General features: G+C 50.4%; 2 protein-coding genes across 2 annotated transcripts; both read left to right on the top strand.

The window, feature by feature from the left end:
* Positions 1-11,479: 11,479 nt before the first annotated feature.
* EV420DRAFT_1485613 (uncharacterized protein) lies at positions 11,480-13,685 on the top strand (the record flags this gene model as incomplete). Its single annotated transcript, XM_060470254.1, has 9 exons — positions 11,480-11,698; positions 11,851-11,982; positions 12,032-12,116; positions 12,187-12,257; positions 12,615-12,698; positions 12,794-12,856; positions 13,036-13,114; positions 13,393-13,463; positions 13,515-13,685. 9 exons carry the CDS (start codon positions 11,480-11,482, stop codon positions 13,683-13,685), a joined length of 975 nt encoding a protein of 324 aa, XP_060324046.1.
* A 2,408-nt stretch (positions 13,686-16,093) lies between these two features.
* EV420DRAFT_1485612 (uncharacterized protein) lies at positions 16,094-17,234 on the top strand (the record flags this gene model as incomplete). The annotated part of the gene is made up of 4 exons (XM_060470253.1): positions 16,094-16,181; positions 16,606-16,766; positions 16,814-16,930; positions 17,049-17,234. 4 exons carry the CDS (start codon positions 16,094-16,096, stop codon positions 17,232-17,234), a joined length of 552 nt encoding a protein of 183 aa, XP_060324045.1.
* Positions 17,235-17,369: the final 135 nt, after the last annotated feature.

The following is a 17,369-nucleotide window of genomic DNA, read 5'->3' as shown; positions in this document are numbered from 1 at the left end:
ACTAGAGGAAAAACCCTTCAGTTCAGAAGGCGAACCCGATACTTCAAGGGACCGAGAACTCAATACCCTTCCCGGATTCCCTGGGTCCAGCTTCAGACGCAACCGAGCGTTCTGTATCTCCTCTGTCAAACATCAAACAAGGAGGCGAACCTTACACTGACTCAGTCGGGACGACCGAGTCTTAGTGAGGGGGTAATGTCATGAATTCACCCCTATTTTTCGCTTATCTTATCTTATTGTGGTATCTTATCGCGGCAAGTCGGCAACTCATCATTCGACTCTCGTCATCATTCCTCGTACCTGATCCACATCATTCATGACCCGCTCGGTCTCATCGCCCACACAGCACCATCCCACACCAGGGACCACATCACTAGGACTCTGTCATGGGCTCTGCTACCAGACCTCGTAGAAGGCAGCACGATACGGGTGCTGACCTTCTTACTCGCAGGGGCGCTTCTAGCATCATCATGCTCCCACCGCATCACCGGGGCATTGCCACAACACAACCATCAGTTCCATCTGATTGGTCCCTGGATCCACCACTCACATGCATGATCCGTTTGATGGCCCATAAACCAATCACACTCTATGGGCTGGATCCTTCTTCACCCAGTCATGCTTCTTTAGGTCGTCTGTGATCACATCCTAGGATGGACCAGCCGCCACGTATGCTCCTCAGAAGACCGTGCCCTATGGATGCTAGTCTTCTTACTCGCAGGAGGGCTTCTCCTATACCAAGCACCATACGATACAAAGGACATAGAAGACAGCGTTGCATTGGGACTGCACGCACTGAGACACAGGAGCGGTACATACTAGTAAATACCACAATATATTTAAACGAGCCTCGCTGTGGTCTTACACCCCAGCTTCGGCTAAAGTTATACACTCCTAACTTTTCACGCAGAAACTCCCTGCTTGCCAGACTAAGGACTATTGTTTCTGACCTAGCGATTGCAATGCCCTCTTCACAACTGAATCACTGAATGCGAGTGACAGTTTAGAGGCAAACGTTGTTCAATCCAAATTAGTGCGTTACAGCCTTACTGCCTAACCGTCTCATAATGAGCGTATCCACATCCTGTAAACCTCACACAATATCTGGGGACACCTTGAACTCCTGATGGCCTGACAGGAGGTGGAGGTGGAGATGGATTGATCACAGTCTGTGTGAATTGCAATGACACAAAGAACACCAAAGGTAGAGCAGTTCATTGCCATCCTCTGTGATAGCCACTGAAACGCTCACATGCTGCAGCATGACACATGAATACAGGTCTAGGTTGATATCCCAATATTCTGAATGGTGATCTGTAGCACAGTAATGTTGGATACTTGGTTTTCAGATATGAAGAAGAACCCATACTCAATACGAGAGTCAGCACCTGCAGTGAAGCCACACTGGCATCGATAATGTCAATGCCCGACCATCAGCCCCGATTTCCTGTCATACCTAATGTCAGTTCTTGCAGATTGCATGTGCTGACTAACCATTGTCCCTCCCAATCTGCATTCAGCATGTGCCGCATGTCCAGATGCAGAACCGACAATGTCTGTGGCAGATGGAGAAGACTCAGTTCCGACTCCACTGGGGTGGTAGTACTTGGTGTGAACTCCATCTCCTCACCATGGATCCCAAAGCATACGATGTTAGGCACTGCCAGCAGCAGGCAATCCAACACCATGAAAGACAGTGTACAGTCCACCAGGTCCAGTTCTCACACTCCAAGCATGGATGACAAGCAGATGGGTTGATCCAGCCACACACGTTTCAAGCAGAGCGTGTGTACATTTGATAGAAGTGCCAGCACCCTTGTCAACTCCTTGGAGTGCAAAAGGTTGGCACACCATTGCAAGTCCTGAACCGCTAGTTGATCACTTTGGTGTCCTGGCACACTGAAACACTTCACAGCAGCCTCTGGAGAGTGGCTGCTGTGGCAGGAGTTGTGGATTAGGATGGTTTTTGCCAACAATTCATGCACCAACCCATAGAAATGTCGACACACCCCCACAAGCTCTTCCATCCATCTGGGGTCATGTTATGGTTTATTCATTTCTTTCTTTTCTTCTCCTTTTCTTACATGTTCTTTGCTTACTCTATGATGCAATTACCATCGGACGGGTCTCACAGTACTATTTTTAGGTTAGTCATCGTGTATTTAAGCAATGCCTCAGCTGGCCTAAACCCCAGCTTCGGCTAAGGTTTAATCTACCTAACATCGAACTCCGTGTTTCACGACTATCTAAGTTCGCTCCTGACTCCATTCATTGCCTTTGACCTCCAAGTGTATCGTCTACCGAAGTGCGAGTAGCGATCCTTGGTTGATCTAAGTCGATAAGAGTTAGTGGCTAACATTTAGCTGAAGCTCGATACCTGTTGCCCAGCGTCACGTCAGAGAACGAGCACTGCCCAACAAGCCTTACCCTCTGATTCCCTCGCTTGACCAGACGAGGTCACCGCCATACGTTCGAGAGGACAGTTTCGTGACTGTTAGCGTATCACGGGTGGACCGATGGTCCAGCATTCAAAAAAATTCCTAACCACATTATCGCCCTTCTGATCGCAGTCGCCATCTGGGTCTTACCCTTCAGATTACTCCTTATCATAGCAGTAATCCCTCGGGCGTTTCCCTTTGTGCTATACGATCCCATTTTCACCGCTTTCCTCATTGTCCTCAGTGTACTCGGTATTCACGCATACCTCGACAATCGACTCCTAGTCGTGTTCTTGGTAACCGCCTATATCGGACACATCTGACTGTGAAGGAACCACGAATCCCATCACCCTATTCCTTAAGCTTGCCTCATTGCTAGCAGTTGCTCTGCTAACCTTGACAAGCCCATCCTTTGATCTAGACGATTCCTCGTTGATGACCGAGTCCACCTATGAGACCGACCTCAACCTGGTAATCGCCACACTCGCCACGCTCGTCATAATCGCTCTGGCCGTCATATGGTCCTCCGTAGTCGTCGGTCTTACCTCAAAATAACCCCACGGATGGATGCCCTTATCTGACGCCATTCCCGCAATCTCCGCCGTTTTTATTCTCTTTTTCTTGTCCATCTTATTGTATCAGATCCATCGGTGCTGTCGCCAGCAAAGAAGAGTAAGAGCACAGCTCCTGTTCCACTACGTGCCGGCGACGCCAGCGTATCCGCCACCAATAATCTTTATCCCCGTGGCCTCCCAGCAAACCCTACACGATGGCCGACCCATCACACCCAGGGGTCCTGGAGGGTCCCTATACGGATCGTCGCGATCCAGCTCGCAATCCTCAGAGTCGAGCACCGACTCCTACAGAAGCGCCACCGCCGAGTCCAATGGAGAATCCGTCGACATCACCGATACCCGGGGGGTATTCCTCGACCGAGGAGACTCGCCCCTACCAGGCCTCTTCGACCAGTCTCCAGTCGAAGGCGAGTCAAGTACCCACGGAGTCAGAAGACAAGGCACCAGGCCTGTGGATGAGGGCAAAGAAAGCCCTGACACCGAGTTCGAAGGCGACGAGCTCACCGACCTCGAAAGGGTCAGACTCGAAAGCATCCTCAATGACCTCTACCTGAACGAGGAGGAAGATGCAACCCATACCGGAGACAGCTGGAGCGGACGCTCCCAGAGAAGGTGGTCAGACGCTGACTGGGGAAGCGAGCAAAGAAGATATGAGAAGGGGAAGGCTCGAGACGACCTCGACGAAGATTCCGGAGAGCTTGCCCTTGGGGCCTCCGCCACGACTACCTCCCGTACAGATGGAGCAAGACCCGTTCTTCCTTCATGGCCGACAACTAGAGGAACTCCAGTCGGCTGGCACCCCAGTACCAGTTGGGTCTACGCCAATGACGGGGAAAAGGCTCCTGTGGCCCGAGTCGCGCCCGGACCAGAGTCAAACCAGGTCCCTGAGAGGCCCCCGACCCCAATGCTTGCTCCCGCCGTCCCCTCGTACGAGCCAACGGATGGGGAGCTTTGGAGCGAGTTCCCAGAGTACGACTCCGAGGAACTTGGAGCAATTGCCGGGGCCGGAGACCTCGCCGGAGTCCCCCCTTTCACTCCGTCCGTCACGTCGCGAGCCTTCGCCAGCCCCGTCCCTGCCTCTCAGCGTCCATGGCCCCTCCTCTATCACACATACGTCGAGTCCCTCGGACTCCCTCGAGATGCCCAGCGTGCCCCAGAAGTCGAGGCCCGAATGGAGCGAGGAAGAGCGCATGATGCACTCATCCGGCGAGCAGAAGAAGACGCCCTCCAGGGACCCAATGGCTGGTGGGACTTACCCCTCGAGCCCGACACCACCGCAGCTGAGGTCGAGGCCCGAATACGAGCCGCTGCCGTCAGGTATTCAGGGGCTGTCTGAAGAGCAGGAACCGATTTGGAGGCAAGAAGAAGAGCCTGGAACTCCTACCAGGCCGAGATCAGCGATGAAGATTCAGACATCGGGCAGTGGAGAAGAAATAGAGAGATCGACCGCCTCGCCAGAGAGAGGGAGGCGTCCAAGGATGCCAAGTCGACCCCCAAACCAGGCCCTCGAACCAACGGTGATGGCAGCGGTGAGGATGGTTCTGCTTAAAGGACCCGTTCCCAGGCCCAACATATTCAACCTTCTCCCATGGCACAGGCTGTACAAAATTATGATGGAAGACATGGAGAAGGACCCCCAATGGATGTTCACGGAAGCGGGAGAGGATTACCGACACGCCAAGGCAATGGGCGATGTCTACCTGATGAAGAACATCTTGGAGGTGGAGACATGGCACCGGGCGGCCATCGTCTGGAATATGATGAACCCCGAGGTCCCTCAACCCGGGTGTGAACCTTACCGACGACCCCAACTGATGCCCCACCCCCTCAAAACCATGGCGTTCGAAGCAGGAGGCGCTGGAGATGACGACGGATATGAGGACGAAGGGGCAGGACCCTCGCATCCCAATAAAGGAAAAGGATCCACGGTACCGCCACAACCGCCTTTGGGACCGCCGCCTGATCAAGGTTCTCACCGCTACTTCGGAGGATACCCGCCGCCGGGGGACAATCGCAACCTTCAGTCCCTCTCGCGACCGCCGAAACCACCTATACCCCCGCATATCCCGTCACCGCCGGACCCGATCCCTCCCTGGCAGTTAGCGCCAGGGGCCGTAAACAACCCCTGGAATGACGTGAAGCCCAAGTTGATCACTCAACCAGAGTACTTCACCGGGGTGTCGTCGGACATCACCCGATTCCTCCATCATTGCGAGGTGTATTTCCAGATGTTTCCGATGTACTACACCATGAACGACGAGGGACAGAACCCCTACCGCATCACCTTCGCACAGGGGTACCTCCGAGGCGAAGCGCAGCAGTGGTGGGTCGACCAATACTATCGATATCGGGACCCGCACGGTCATTGGAGGTTCCCCACATGGGCGGAGTTCTCCCATGACCTCACGGTACAATTCTGGGAGGTAGCGGAGTTGACAATCTGGAAGGCGGAATGGAAGAAGGTCCGACAGTTGGACTTCAAGTCGGCCGTAGAGTTCTTTGCGAAGTTTGAGAGGCTCGCCCACAAGTGTGAAGAGTTCGGTGACGAGAAGCAGATGTTCGAAGCCGTCAAAGCGGCGATAAGGCCGACAGTGCGAAACACGGTTATGCATGGGGACAACGAGCGCCCCACAACCTACGCAGAATGGAAGGCGCGAGTCTTAAGGATCGACGCCAATTATCGATACGGGGTTGCCCAGGGATTGGGCAGTAAGTCCTCCTCGAACCAAGGAGGTTTGGGTAGAGGCAATCAATCATCACAGAAGGGTGGAGGTCAGGGTTCTAGTGGCGACAAGAAGGACGCCATGGGAACGACTTATGGAGGAGCCGGACAGCCGATGGAAATTGACAAGCTGCGAAGTGACAAGCGATGCTTCAAGTGCGGCAATACCGGGTGGAGCCAGGATCATAAATGTCCAACGGACAAATCGAAATGGCTTCCCATCAAACTCCCACCTCGCAAGAAGATCCCCACCCAACGACTTCGCCAATTACTCGCAGAGGTGGAGAAAGAAGAGAACGGCAAGGACACGAAGGTCGAGGAGGTTAAGGAGGAGAAGTCGTCAAAAGACAAGCCGGCATCGAAATAAGCGATTCGACGGCGTCGGCCAAGGACTTAGTTTCATCGGGTGCGCACTCATGTACTTCTAGCCGGACTTATACTACGTATGTAGGTACTCCATACGAACAATATACCAACTTTTTCGCCACGTTACCCATAGAAGAAACTAAGGAAGGAGAATCGCATCACACCAACGGCGTAGGAGGGGATTTCCGCCGCTCCACGCAGTCCGCGTCCAGCATAGAACCCCGAGGGGCTGTCCCACCTCTGGAACCCCCGCTTGACCGCAAAGAGGCCGCTGCCGCAGGTCAAGTTAAGACCGAAGTCAGACGTGGCCAAGGTCGCCCAGGCAGGGAGAAACGGCCGACGACTTCGACAGTCGGGACAACAAACGTACCCCCTGTCAGCGCCAGAAATGCAGCTGAGGCCGGGAACTCAGGAGACCCCCTTCACTCAGTAGCCCTCTTTTCGGCAAACCGTGAAGACCTCTCGGGGGAGCCAATAAGTGTGCGTCTGCCAGGAGTTTCCACGAGTACCGCCCCGGTTAGGAATGAGGGTAAGAAAGGATCCAGCGTAGGGGTTACAACGCCGAGCACAAGTGCCCGAGGCCAGGGCCGAACACAGGGCAGCGCGCCCTCCCCTACCAACTCGACGGAAGGTGACCAAGTGCCGCCGAGGGGCCCTCTTCGGCCCAGTGACCAAATGCCACCTCGAGGCAAAACTTCCTCGGTTTTATTAGAAGAAGTGGAAGACGAAGAAGCTCACCTTCGATCCGACATTCCGATCACGACCCCGAAGAAGGCACCCTCGATAACGCCATCTCTCACCGCGACCCCCAACGACAAGAAGGTCATCGCGGAGATGTACTATGAACCCCACGGTATCCTTTGGACCCGTAGGGCCTTACGCATCACAAGAGGGGATTCGGCCATGCGAGTGGTCCTCAATGGGTGGATACATCCCCGACGAAGGGGAGAGGTCACAGACCAGTTATGTCACAAACTGGAAGAGCAGATGGAGACGGCGGCGCAAGCGAGGGAGAAGTGGCAATGGATGGAGGATTTACAGAAGCCTCCGATGTACATACGAGGAAGGAAGGGGCGGAACGTCTCAATAAACGTGCAGTTGGAAATGCTCGACACACGGGAAGTTCATGCAGTAAGTGCCTTAGTGGATAGCGGAGCCACAGGGAGCTCCATTGACCGAGCCTGGGCCCAGACACATGGACTCAACCTTAAACGGGCCGCTCGTCCCGTACCCATCTACAATGCCGATGGCACCAGGAACAAAGGGGGGGACATCACGGAGTATGCCGAGGTGAGGTTACGTATTGGGGATCACGTGGAACGGATCGAGCTGGCCGTAGTTGATCTAGGCTCGACCCCTCTATTTTTAGGGCATGACTGGCTTCAACGTCATAACCCTTTAATAGACTGGACCACCGGAGCGGTCACGTTGGCACGTTGTGCCTGTCGGAAAATCCCGTTCTCATTACCCGACACCGATCCATCGGCGCGATGGGAAGAATATGAGGAAGGGGACACTATCCTAGTAATTGACTTCGAAGAAGCTTTCCACATCCGAGCCATGGGGACCAAAGCCAACGAACTGGCTGCCCAGGCTAACGCAAAAAAGATGGCCAAGTCGTTCAAAGAAATCGTGCCAGAGGAATATCGTGAATTTAAGGATGTATTCAACAAGGAGAATTTTGATGAGCTACCCCCGCGAAAACCCTGGGATCACGCCATTGAATTAATCCCAAACGCTAACGCCAACTTAGACTGCAAGGTCTACCCCCTTAACCCGACGGAACAGGAGGAACTCGACAAGTTTCTGGATGAGAACTTATCGACGGGCCATATTCAGGCCTCCAAATCCCCGATGGCCTCTCCGTTTTTCTTTGTAAAGAAGAAGGATGGGAAGCTGCGCCCCGTACAGGACTACCGAAAGCTAAACGAGATGACCGTCAAAAATCGTTATCCGTTACCGCTTATCGGAGAACTAATGGACCGGCTGAAGAAGGCCAAATACTTCACCAAGTTAGACGTATGGTGGGGCTATAACAATGTCAGGATCAAGCAAGGGGATGAGTGGAAGGCAGCGTTTCGGACCAACCGCGGGCTTTACGAACCTCTGGTAATGTTCTTCGGACTCACCAATTCCCCGGCTACCTTCCAATGGATGATGAATGACATCTTCAAAGACCTCATCACTGCAGGAGAGGTATCCGTGTATTTGGACGACATTCTCATCGCTTCCAAGACCAAGGCAGAGCATAGGCGCATCGTGCGGAAGGTGCTCCAGATCCTACGCGAAAACCACCTATTCCTCAAAGCGGAAAAGTGTGAGTTCGAAGTGGAGGAAATGGAGTACCTGGGGGTAATCATCAGCGAAGGGAAATTGCGCATGGATCCAGTAAAAATTGCGGGGCTGTTGGACTGGCCGGTACCCTGGAAAAAGCAGGAACTTCAGTCGTTCCTAGGGTTCTGCAACTTTTATCGACGGTTTATTCGGGACTACAGCAAGCACGTTAAGCCATTGACACTTCTCACAGGAAAGCAGGAGTGGAAGTGGGGGGAGGCCCAACAGATGGCCTTTGAAAAGCTTAAAGCGTTATTCCACGAAGACGTAGTACTCGCCATTCCCTTGGATGAAGGAAGGTTCCGCATGGAAGCAGACTCTAGCGAGGGCGCCGTAGGGGCGGTACTATCCCAATGGCAAGAGGAGAAGTGGCGACCTGTGGCCTTCCTCTCCAAGTCGTTATCAGTGACGGAGCGGAACTATGAAATCTATGACAAGGAACTTCTTGCCATAATGATCGCCCTGGAGGAATGGCGCCAGTACCTTATGGGCGCCAAAGAGGATTTCGAGATCTGGACAGACCACTCCAACCTCCAATACTTCCGCAAACCTCAAAAACTCAACCGACGACAAGCGCGTTGGGTGACTGAACTAGCGGAATACCAATTCACCTTGCATCACAAACCTGGAGCCCAAAACCGTAAAGCCGACCTCTTATCGCGAAGAGCGGATCACGACCAGGGGAAGGAGGACAATCGGGACGTCATTATACTCAAGGCGGAACATTTCAGGGCCTTGACCATGCCCACCGCCAAAGAGCTGCACAAGTGAATCAAAGTAGCCACACACGACCCTTGTCGTTGGGACAAAGGGATATCCAACTCCCTGAACCATGAGAAAGGAGTCTCTCACGACCAAGACCTGTTGTGGTATGACGGGCGTATCTATGTACCGATAGACCGCGGCCTTCGCGGACAGATCATAGCTCTTAAGCATGATCACGTCACCGCCGGACACCCTGGCATCGAGAAGACCAAAGAATTGGTGCTTCGAGACTACTGGTGGCCACGGATGCGCCGAGACATAGAGGCCTACGTCAAGGGATGTGAGGTCTGTCAATGAACCAAGGCGGACCGTCGCCCCAGGAGGGCTCCCTTACACCCGAATGAAATTCCAACCCGACCTTGGACCCACATTTCGGTCGACATGATCACCAAACTCCTGAACTCCAAAGGATTTGACTCTATCCTCGTCATCGTAGACCGTTTCTCCAAAGCCATCATTCCCATCGCCTGTACCGAAGAGCTAACCTCCTTGGGGTTCGCCAAGATCCTAAGGGATTACGTTTATGTGCCCTATGGCGTAATGCCCGAGAAGGTCATCTCTGATTGAGGATCGGTATTCGTTTCCAAATTCATGAAGGAATTTTATCGACTCCTCCACGTTGAAGGGAACCCCTCTACTGCCTATCATCCCCAAACAGACGGACAGACTGAGAGAGTCAACCAGGAGATCGAGAAATACTTGAAGATGTTCGTCAATGACAGGCAGGACGATTGGAGCGAATGGCTGCCACTGGCCGCATTCACGCACAACAACCGGCAACATTCAGCAACAGGGTATTCTCCCTACAAGGTCATATTCGGAAGGGACGGTGAAGTCATAAAGAAGCCTCAAAGGACGGCCACCATCCCTGCGGCGGGGAAATTGATAGAGGAGATAGAAAAAGCACAAAAAGAGACGAAGGCTTCGCTAGAGAAGGCAGCCGAGTCGATGAAGAAGGCCTATGACAAGCACAAGGGAGTGGCGGTTGAGTACCAAATTGGCGATAAAGTGTGGCTCGACACCACCAATCTTCGCCTCCCACGACCTACGTCAAAGCTGGGAGATCGACGTGTGGGCCCCTTTGCTATTATGGCAAAGAAAGGAGCGTCGGCCTACGAGCTAAAGCTACCAACGAGATGGAGGATTCACAATCGCTTCAACGAATCACTCCTAACCCCATACGTAGTGCCGGCGTTCCCAAATCAACCACATCCTGAAAGGCCGCCCCCAGAGTTAATTGACGATGAAGAAGAGTACGAGATCGAGGAAATAGTGGAGCAGCGAGACAAAATCGTCGGACGTGGTCGGAATCGTCGCACCATCACCGAGTACCTTGTCAAGTGGAGAGGCTACCCCAGAGAAGAGAATTCCTGGGTGAAACGTTCCGATATGGCTAACGCAGAGGAACTAGTTGACGAGTACGAGGCCCGTATCCAGAGGATTCAGTGGGAGATCAATAAACATGGAAGGGCGGTCGGAACAAATAACAAAATACCACCCGATGCCGTGACGGCATATCATCGACTGGACACCCCTTGCGTCATGGACGTCCAGACTGTTTACTCCTCCGAATGTACGAATCCCAGACACTCGGATACTCAACAGGACTCTAATTCCCCTTCCTCATATTCGATGGACCTACTGGAAGTCACCTCAAATGAAGCGGACGGAATCCCCACGATAGAAGTCAATGAAGAAGAAAATGACACAGACAGTGAACTCGAATTACAAAATCTCCAACGCGTTTATGAAAACTGGGATTTCAATAGTGACAACGACAACGAGGAGGATGACCCATTGTCCTTCTACAGCGACTCCGCTTCAGCGACGGACGAGACGAATAATGACTCATTCGGGACGAACGAGTCTTAGGGAGGGGGTAATGTTACGGTTTATTCATTTCTTTCTTTTCTTCTCCTTTTCTTACGCGTTCTTGCTTACTCTATGATGCGATTACCATCGGACGGGTCTCACAGTACTATTTTTAGGTTAGTCATCGTGTATTTAAGCAATGCCTCAGCTGGCCTAAACTCCAGCTTCGGCTAAGGTTTAATCTACCTAACATCGAACTCCGTGTTTTGCAACTATCTAAGTTCGCTCCTGACTCCATTCATTGCCTTTGACCTCCAAGTGTATCGTCTACCGAAGTGCGAGTAGCGATCCTTGGTTGATCTAAGTCGATAAGAGTTAGTGGCTAACAGGTCATCCGAGATCACAGCCTCAGTGAATATCAGTGATAAAACATCATCAGGAACCTACCCTGTTGTTAGCACACAAGCATGAACCTCCAATGCCAGAACCTGCTCATGTCGATAATGGTTGTGCTATTGAGGATGGGTCCCGACTTGTTAGCATTGGCACATTGTTGTTCAATCTCCACTACACCGACTGGTTCTATCATAGCAGCCATCTGCTGGGATGAATGTCTGATGTGGAGAGGTTGTGCTGTTCAGGAAGGGGGTGATCCAAACATGGAGCTCAGTGAAATTGGTGTCGTGGTTCCTGGTGACACACCTAGATTCTTCTGCAGCACCAGTCCCCTCACGAGTCAGATCTATGATAGGCATATTCCAAAAGAGAGTACCTGATCGAATTGGCTCTCAAATGCTTGATAATTGCTGATGCTATCAAACTTGTATTTTTTGTTCAGACATCATCTGCTAGCCCTTCAAATCCAACGATGAAATACGTGCTAGAGGTGCCCTCGTCTAGTTGTGACTTTTCCAACTTGACCAACATGTACAACGATGGTATTTTGGGGGTTCTTGGGGACAGAACCAATGTATACAATGACAGTAATGGTGCAGCCCCAACTGACACGTTCTGTTCAGTCAGCAATGTTCACTCGTTGCAGATCCATCATCAAAATCTCCATGGGAACAGCCACCACAGGCAGACGAATGAGCCACATGAATAGTGCGTATCCACGCTCATGCTGCTGGTATGTCTCCGTTCCTTCCTCCAACCATCATTCATGAGTATCCAGCACGTATCGTGGAAGCATCACAGGAGGCCAAGCAACACCCACCTGGCAAGCTATTTGATTGGGTTCCAACAGTACGATGGCAGCCCCATGTGCATGCTGATGACAGAAGTACCTCCCCATTGGTGATCACAGAGGGGAGGGGCCCACAATATAGGATCAACAGTCAGACGGCAATATGAACGGCAACCAGATCTGAATCGCTTGTACGTACACCCCCACCTAAGAGATGGCAGAACTGAACAGCCTGCAGCCTCAGGACCCTTGATACAGTACAGCCTGCATGCCAGTCCATGTGTCAGCCCCTGCCTCCAAACCTCTCTCAACGGCCAAGGTTATTTCACTGTTGGATATGCTGGCACCCACTCTGAGTCGTCTCCAATAATCACCCAAAATAGTCACTGTGAACAGCCCATAATCCTAGACTGCAGGAACATTCATTAAGCATGTCGGCCGGAGGGATGGTTACACTAACCTGGACAGAGACGTCATGGGAACATTTTGACAGGACAGAGGTACAGATAGCCATCAAAAAGTAATATCACAATTAAACCAAACAGGTAACTGATGTATTTGATACTGGCTGACATCAACATCTGGCCTGGATCAGGGCGGAGATGCAGGGACAGAGAAAGTGGAGCAACGACGCATCAATGTGGTTTGGACCAAAAAGGTGGGCAAGGTCAGAAGGAGGGTTTTACTGTCAGGCATGAAAGCGAACAGGGTTTTTGCAGGCACTTGTATTGCATGCAGCCAATGAGTGTCCAGTATAGTTGACGTGTTCATGTTGTAACGTTGGTTAACAATGTGTTCTCATTTTGCTGAAATAGCCACATTTGCAATATCTTGAAGGGAAATCTACCAGTTACTGTTGATGAGTCATGCCAAAGATGGGCCGACAATGTCATGCCCATCTCCTTCTCCACAACAAGTCTGTTCAATGGGGCGGCATGGCCAAGTTGTAGATTGAGATAGAGGTTCCGAAGGAACATTATGACATTAGGAACTCCAGAAAAAGGTCAGGTGCCACTGGCCTAAACTGGCTGGGTTCCAATGGAATGGTCCACAGAAGGAGCTCTCCCAAAGTCCAAATGCAATCAAATGCCAGAAATCATTTCTTTCTGCCATCATGGTCCACAATTCTTCCAGTTCTCATCTGTTTGACCCTCCTGTCATCTATGCCTTTGTCACCTCTTTCCTACTCCATAGGAACTCCTGTACATGAGAGTGTCAGCGATGAGATGGACCCCATGGGAGTTGCAATCCAGGCGCTGGTCCAGGTGAATCTCGCACTCTAACACTGTTTTTTGTCAAAACCAATTTGCTCGCAGGCCAATCACGATCTCGTACTCCATTTGCATCAGCTCGAGTCTTCTCACAATGATCTCCAGAAACGTGCCAGCATCACAGAGGCAGCACATCAACAATTGGTTCATCCCGCGCTGATGTGCTTGGTAACGGGCAGCATACAAATGAAACAAGCATCTAGATCATCAATCTAGATACTAAATCACACACACACACACACACTATCACCAATGTATATAAGTTCGAGGATGAGTACGATAGAAGCACTCTCGATGTACTTAGATTTAGACAATCTAGTGGGGTTTTGTCTGAAAACAACTTCAATTCTTCTTTCGATGTGTTTTACACAAAGTACACTAGTCCACGATAGCGGGGTTTTATGAACTGGTTTTGCAAGGTATAGTTGAGCAAGTTATACTTGTTTTGACATCGTCTAGAAGAGCTTCTAGCGGACACTTCAAATAATCAAACAACCAAAGACTCCAAGGTCTACAAAGAGTGCAAAATCACTCTACAAAGAACACTCAGGTTCTGACTTCAAGTACAAGACTTGCAAAGAGTACACAGACTCTGGAGTTCCTTGAACTCGATGATTGTTTGAACTTAAAGTGTTCTAGGGCTTATTTTACTTCAACTAGATGAGGTCTTTTGACTTAAAGTCGACTCAGCACATCTAGATCGCTAATCTCGGAGAGAGAGAGCATGAGGCCTTTGTCCGTGGAGCAGTTCAATTAACTAGCAAGGCGCAAATGTGGGGACGGCTCTACTTCCTACTTAACTCTTCTAGATTACTGTAGTCGCCCTTATGGGTTGACTTTGGTAACTTAATTCACTTCAGTCGAGGATATGCAATAAAACCAGTGATTGATTAGGTAGCTATACAGGCTACTAGCACAAATGCGGGGGAATGCTTTCCTGCCTTTATGCATCTAGTTGCTGCTAATTTATATGATTCATGTTCTAGGTATAGGAGCCCATATCTACAGTAATTATGGTATGAGCTTTGGAATTAATACAAATGGTGAGTCACTATCCTACAAGTATTGCGCCATTCCATAGTTTCTATTCAGTTCAACATGACTGCGCTGGGTTATTCTATCACCAAGGAGTGCCCTACTGGTCCGTGGGTGTTCCTTCTTCCGTCTGCAAGGCTTGCTGCACACTGTATGTATTGAATACTGCAGTCTGCACAGGATCTTGAGGATGTAACCACTGATCGCGATCGGCTGCAGGTCCAAGATTATATTCTGTTGATCACTGCACGATCAAGGTCAGTCATCTCGGTACCCAATGTGGCTATTCATTCTTCCAAGGTTATTCCTTTCCTAGCCTGAGTTGATCTCAAAAGCTGATCTGTTTCTCGACTTAGCTATTTTTCTTGACAGGTTCTTTCTACTCGTCGAGGTGACGAGGCATCTAGTTCATTCCATTCTTCAACTTCTTGGTTTTTATACTCCATATGGACGAGTCCCTGAGATTTGACTGTAATAGTCTTGTTTAGGTAGGGCTTAGCTTGGTGTGTTGACGGCTGGTAGAATTGACTCTTCGAGACGTCATTTTTAAGTCCGTTCTGTACTGCTGTGCTTTCATTCTTTATGTAGTATTTAGCTACCAGCACGAAGCCTCCACTGTAGCTCTCTGTACCACTTGTAGATTGCATAAACTGATGTAAAATCGCAAAATCTACGGGTAGCCTGATACCAGGTGTATCAGCGCCATGTTGCACATATCAAGGTTGTCCAGTGCTGAACATTGGCAGGATTCTTTACTTCAAGACCAGCTGGAATGCCCCCGCTGTCATTGTATAATGTGGAACCCATACCAGTCAGTTGGGTAGCCTTTTTGGATGTCTACTATAGCTCACTGACCTTGCGGCATGGTTGTGCAGAATGCAATGTGGTCATAACACCTGTTTTCATTGCTGCACAACCTGGTTTCAGCATCAGGATGTGGCATTTGAGAGAGAGTATCCTGGCTACATCCCCAGGGCTCCTCTATCACACCCATCCATATTTGACCATCTGGCCACTGTTTGTTATGCAGAGCTCTGGAAAATCACCCAGCTGGTATTTCTTCTCCTGCAACCACCGATGACCCATCCTCTGTATACATGTCCATGTTGCAGCAGAGAGCTTACCATTCCTCCCATTGAGAATCATCCTCTCAGGAGGGTTGTCTATACCTGGGCAGAACTTCGAGGGCTGGGCACACCACCGACCATTCTCAGGAATGACCAGGGAGTACCTCTCAACCACCAGTGGCCCTTCCTACTCTGTTACTTGCATTTCATTTCACATCCTGCATCTGACACATGCATGTAATTCCCTTCAACCAATTCGACATTGGCCTTGAGTATTACTGTAGGGATGCCTCTGTCTTAGCGATGAGATGACTGTGGCATTCTGTCCTGGAAGACTGCTTACATGAGGCACTTCTAATACTAGGGATGGTGGAAGGTTGTGCAGGAAATAGCGAAATACAATCTGTAATAGATATGCCAATAGCATGCCCTTTATCTCCACCTTGGCCCTGCACCTGGTGCTATACTACTTAAATTCGCAGCCTCATATTGAAGTACTTTTCTAGTTCACTGTCCCCCAACATGCACTTCTTAACATCTGTCTTTGGTCATCATCCAATGCCTCTGATTGGCCAGCCCAGCCCCTCAGAGCATCCATCTGGGGGAGATTGTAAGTACCACTGTTCTTTTTTCTGTTTTTTCTGCCCCAACACTGGATGAAAACTCGTCGCTAAAGAGGATCCGCTGACATTGTCACAGATTTTCAAGGGTCCTTGTGACCCTTGAGATTCTCTGCTCACCTGTCCCCATCGTTCTAGTGACTTTTGTGCCTGGCTGGTCCTCCCTGTCAGGCTGACTGCATCAGGCATTGAATCGAGAGAAGGAGACCATGCACTGTTATCAGGAGGACACTGATTTTCTCTGGGGCGAACTTCATTGAGTGAGTGAGTGCATCACTTCTCTCAAGTGGCATCTGATGATGCAGATCGCCTATACACGAGCAGTATGTAACCATATTCCCTTTCATAGACCATGCCCTCATTGCAGGGACTTGCAGCTCACCCATCGATGCAGGAATGCTGCTTGCTATGCAGGTCATGCAGAAGAGGAATTAAGGCATGTCAAGGAACAGTGCATCTGTGATGAAGGCATGTTTGATGCACAATGGGAGGAAAACCATGCACTGAGGTTTCGTCTGGCAAGACTGGAATTGCACGAGGTCCTGTCCAGCATTGCCAAGGATGATAATCACCAGGTACAAACATCAATAAATCGCCCAGGCTGGCTGACGATTCATCCTAGGGTCAATCATGGGAGGAGTCACTCACCTGCAAGTTCTGTTATGGTACTCTCTGCCACATGCTTGCATACGACAGTTTTTCTTTACATCCAGAACTTTTGACTTACAATGCTCTTCAGGTTACGAGAGTGCGGTCATAGCTTTTGTGCACCTTGTCTATGGGTGTGGTTCAAGAGAGAATTGTCATTGCACCCTGATGTTCTCAGGCAACCTACTTGTCCTGAATGTTGTGTGAAGGTGTTCTATCACCCAACAATAGACTATCACCTGCAAAATGTTGCTTCTCAGCTCTCTCAGGTTTTCCCTCAGAGTGATTGTGAGGGTGGTTTGGCTCACAAGTTAGGATATCGGGGGTCTACGAGCTGGGATGACTTCAATGCATGGCTCCACAAGCTGGTAGAAGATGGAGTAGAGCTGAGGTAGTGTACGGATTATCATGCAATTAGAACAAACAAGTACCGCTATGGTGGCACATTTATTACATCAACTTGACAAATTGTTAGACATTACATTGGAGCTGCTATTCTACCACAACATGATACCTGTTTCTTCACATTC

This window comes from Desarmillaria tabescens (assembly GCF_030435595.1).
Source record: "Desarmillaria tabescens strain CCBAS 213 chromosome Unknown EV420scaffold_69, whole genome shotgun sequence".
Classification (NCBI taxonomy): domain Eukaryota; kingdom Fungi; phylum Basidiomycota; class Agaricomycetes; order Agaricales; family Physalacriaceae; genus Desarmillaria; species Desarmillaria tabescens.
The sequence above is the reverse complement of the archived record's forward strand: the minus strand, read 5'-3'. Positions and strand labels throughout refer to the sequence as shown.